Source organism: Toxorhynchites rutilus, chromosome 3 (assembly GCF_029784135.1).
Source record: "Toxorhynchites rutilus septentrionalis strain SRP chromosome 3, ASM2978413v1, whole genome shotgun sequence".
Classification (NCBI taxonomy): domain Eukaryota; kingdom Metazoa; phylum Arthropoda; class Insecta; order Diptera; family Culicidae; genus Toxorhynchites; species Toxorhynchites rutilus.
Window position 1 is genome coordinate 165,138,325 of NC_073746.1, and position 4,552 is coordinate 165,142,876.

At 40.9% G+C, this 4,552-nt stretch overlaps 1 protein-coding gene across 1 annotated transcript; it reads left to right on the forward strand.

Annotated features, from left to right (window-relative positions):
- Positions 1–248: 248 nt before the first annotated feature.
- LOC129776849 (glyceraldehyde-3-phosphate dehydrogenase 2) lies at positions 249–4,090 on the forward strand. The gene is made up of 2 exons (XM_055782737.1): positions 249–407; positions 2,554–4,090. Exon 2 carries the CDS (start codon positions 2,575–2,577, stop codon positions 3,571–3,573), a length of 999 nt encoding a protein of 332 aa, XP_055638712.1. The 5' UTR covers positions 249–407; positions 2,554–2,574; the 3' UTR covers positions 3,574–4,090.
- The last annotated feature ends 462 nt before the right edge of the window (positions 4,091–4,552 follow it).

The window sequence follows — 4,552 nt, forward strand, 5'->3', positions numbered from 1 at the left end:
TCAAACCGTAAGACGAAATGAACCCTGACGATATCAGTTGAATAACAATTGTTTATTTGTGTGTATAAAAGCTGTGGCTTTATTTTAGCAGCGGTACTTTTCCCAACAGGAATCAACTAACAGTTACGGGTGTATTTTTTCAACATGGTATTATAGATTATTATTTAACTTTGCCCGAAATGATCCCCTTGCTTGCTTGCTTGCGAGATGGTAGTGGTGTGAGTGGTCGGTCACACTTCCCCTCCGCGGCGGCGTTCATTCCACGAGTCGAGCGCGAGCGTCGCGACGCGACCTCGGGTGGAGCTGGCTGCGAAACTGGCGACGGCTGCATTTAACACAAAACCATTTGCCCTTGATTCGACACTCAGCTTTTGGAAGCCGACGTGAATACACGCTAGTCTCAAACGGTAAGCATTTACTACATTTCCCTTTCTAAGGCTTTGTGATTAAGTAATTGTGCACTAGGTAATTGAGATGATTCAAAGTGAAAAGTGTTGAATATTATTCCTGTTTGGTTTAGAACTGTTATTATCAGCAAGGTTCCAGTTTATCAGTGACGCAGAGCAATTATGAAAAAGTGCAGTGAAAGTGAACATTGATATTTCGCGAATATTCGCCGATATGTGCAAAGTTTGCAAATGGTGGAATTTTTTTTCTCGATGACGCCTTCATTTGGATGTCTGGAATAATTTGCTTCTGATGATTTGCTGAGAATATATTCACGTTCGGAATCGCAATTATTAGATACGAAGCATTGAATATTCACATTTTTACAAACGTGCATATTTATAGCACGTTTGGGGCAATTAGTAATATACTCTAAACTCTTCCATACCTTATATAAAAAATTCTCATCAGTTCTGTTGTACACCAGTCAAGAGATCAGCGAAGCAATGATAAGAAACAGAGCAAATCCAATTGTGTCTGGCGCTATTTTCCATATCGGATGAATATTTTTCTCCATTCGCCCTCTAGATGACCTCTATCCGGTCAGCTCACCTTGCCTTGCGCATGCTTCCGTGATTAGAAGCATGATTTGTCGGCGAAAGCAGTCGTAGCAGGCAAAATGAAAACGAATCTTACGGGTTCGATCCTTTCACTGAAGGACATAACTTTTCTTTTTTCTGAAGTTTTGTTTTCAGTTTCCATATGAGATCAACATGAAGTACCTATCATTACAATAGTACCTGTTATGGTAATACGAGTGTGTTTTTTATTAGTTTAGAGAACATCTCATTTTTAAATGCTCTAATATGATTTTCGAACATCAAAAATCTCTTCTTTGTCGATTTTGGTACTTGCTTCTATGCGAAACATTGTTCTTTCGTTGAAAAATTAGTTTGAAAATAGTGTGTCCCATTGATGCTTGCTTCTTAGCATTTTACTAAGGAATATGCGATCAAAATAAAGAGATTTTATGCTATGAGGTGGCTGTTTTGATGCAATAAAACATAATATATTTTAGTATAACCTTCTTGATGTTGTAATTCGACCAATTTTCAAAACTGCCTTCTGATTCATCGATTAATCATATTATTGAGAAATTATTCATTAGAAAAAGGGAAATTTTCCATTCTACCAAAACCTTTTCCTGTAGTAAAATGACCTACAGGAGCTAGGAATCCTGGAATCAAATGAATGTTGAATGTTAAGGTTAATTGGATTTACTATGGACATGGTCTATAAAACACTGTTAATCTACAAAATCTTAAAAAAAGAAAAAATAGATTTAGTTTCTTTCCAGTTTTGCTATCCACTACACCTATACAGTAAAGGTTAGGAGCATTCAGGTATTACATCTCAAAACATGAAGAATGATGTATATCCCATCTTCATGCGTTTGTTTTTCACAAAGTTACAACGTTTCTAAAATCACATAAAAACTTCGTCTTCGCGCTCCGTTCCCATAATTTCTGTCGAGTGTAGAATCAACGACATAGTATTGCATACTAGAAATAAGTTTAAAGGCATAGTGTTATACAAAAATTATTATTGAAGTATTATTTTAATCCTATTAACACTTTTTCCATGTGACAACGACTATTACCATAATAGGTGCACTTATTACGAAACTCCAGGAACACTATTACCATAATGGGTACATGGAAGCGGCATTTTCAAACATGTTTTTTATACAATTTAGTCAATTAGTCATCGAAATATCAATGAGAATCTTTAGAAACTGAGTTCAAACTGCTATAAAAAGTATACTTTTGTATACTTTCGAACTAAAATAGAGTATTTATTCGCAAATTACTACAAGTTGGTGACATATTTCCTCCAAAATTCGTACACTTACCCTAGTTAAAGATGATCACCTAGTTCAAAACCGATAAAGTCAAATGCGACCATCGTGAATTTCACTAATTGATCAAACAACATTCATTACATGATCGAATTACAAAATCAATTATACAATAGAAGCGCTATTTAAAAAGATAAAGTTGTGCTTATTGTTGGAAGTGAAAAAAGATAAAACACATTGTTAAATGAAACTTAATACAAATACAATGCGATATTTATAATAACACGCGTTTCCCTCATTTTTTGCAGCACTACAACCCCCAACTCAACATGTCGAAGATCGGAATCAACGGATTTGGCCGCATCGGTCGTCTGGTGCTGCGTGCCGCCATCGCCAAGGGCGCCCAGGTCGTTGCTATCAACGATCCCTTCATCGGCGTTGACTACATGGTGTACCTGTTCAAGTTTGACTCGACCCACGGTCGCTTCAAGGGCGAGGTCTCCGCTGTGGACGGACAGCTGGTCGTGAACGGTCAGAAGATCCAGGTCTACCAGGAGCGTGACCCGAAAGCCATTCCATGGGGCAAGGCTGGCGCCGAATACATCGTAGAATCGACCGGTGTGTTCACCACGATCGACAAGGCTTCCGCTCACTTGGAGGGCGGTGCCAAGAAGGTCATCATCTCGGCCCCATCTGCTGACGCTCCGATGTTTGTTGTCGGTGTCAATCTGGATGCTTACAACCCGTCGATGAAGATTGTGTCGAACGCCTCTTGCACCACCAACTGTTTGGCTCCGTTGGCCAAGGTTATCAACGACAACTTCGGTATTCTGGAGGGTCTGATGACCACCGTCCACGCCACCACCGCTACCCAGAAGACCGTTGACGGTCCATCTGGCAAGCTGTGGCGTGATGGCCGTGGTGCTGCCCAGAACATTATTCCAGCATCTACTGGTGCTGCCAAGGCCGTCGGCAAGGTCATCCCAGCCCTGAACGGCAAGCTGACCGGTATGGCTTTCCGTGTGCCAACCCCGAATGTGTCCGTCGTTGATCTGACCTGCCGTCTGAACAAGCCAGCTACCTACGATCAGATCAAACAGAAGGTCAAGGAGGCTGCCGATGGTCCACTGAAGGGCATCTTGGACTACACCGAGGAGGAAGTCGTCTCCACCGACTTTGTTGGCGACTGCCACTCATCCATCTTTGACGCCAAGGCTGGAATCCAGCTCAGCGACACTTTCGTTAAGCTCATCTCCTGGTACGACAACGAATACGGATACTCCAACCGTGTCGTCGACCTGATCAAGTACATGCAGAGCAAGGACTAAATTCTTTTCTGAAACAACCAAATTTAAAATCTCAGGGCTCGATGCCACTGATTATTTCAACGTTGCGTATCACAGACACACATACACACCTACAACAGAAACCAACACCCACACCTCAAAATAATGTGAACCTTCTGTTTGAGTAGATGAAACGTAACGGAAACAAACGCTACACGCGCTACGTTTTGAGACAACAATTACACACTACTCTGTTTAGTTGATAAGATTAATGATAATAATTATTAAAATAAATTTAGCTGCAAAGTATGAAACAAACGAAACAAAAATGCTGAAAATTAATATACCTGTTGTGTATTGTCAAGAAGTTGACGTTATAACAATCGCTTAAGATTAGAGAGAGACAGACGGCGATATATCCATCATGCGCGCACCGCACTCCGGAATTCCATCAGATCAGTTCACGCGGAGATGCAATAATCATGTATTTCATTTTGAAAATGATGCATTATGGACACGAATAAACAATTTAGATTGTTACTAGTCGAGAGAAGTGAAACAGATTTGGTTCCTCGTTTCCATATATCACAATCCACAAATGAAAGCATCTAGAACACCAACGAGTGAGTGACACGCGTTGTTGAACTGGAGCCGGAACTCAATTTTTTTTCAATTGCAGGAAAGTGTTCCCCAAGGTGCCAAGCTTGTTCTCTATTCAAATAACATACTTTTTCTTTCCCGGAGTCTTCGTAGCTACATTGGTTGCGCGTTTGCTGAGCAATCGACCGTGCGTAGAGATGGGTAAAACCTAAGAGCAAAACGGTTCATTTCAGTGAGCGGCTCAGAGCCATGCGCTCTTCCAAAACGAAGTGTCGCTTAGTCTCGGCAAATGTGGTTCCGCTAATATTTATCTACAATAGATGTTGCAGCAGCTTTTGGATCATGCGAGGAACGAAGATTGCCAACCAATGCATCAAACTCATCCCATACAGATGGCAGCGCTCCATCACCAACGATTTGA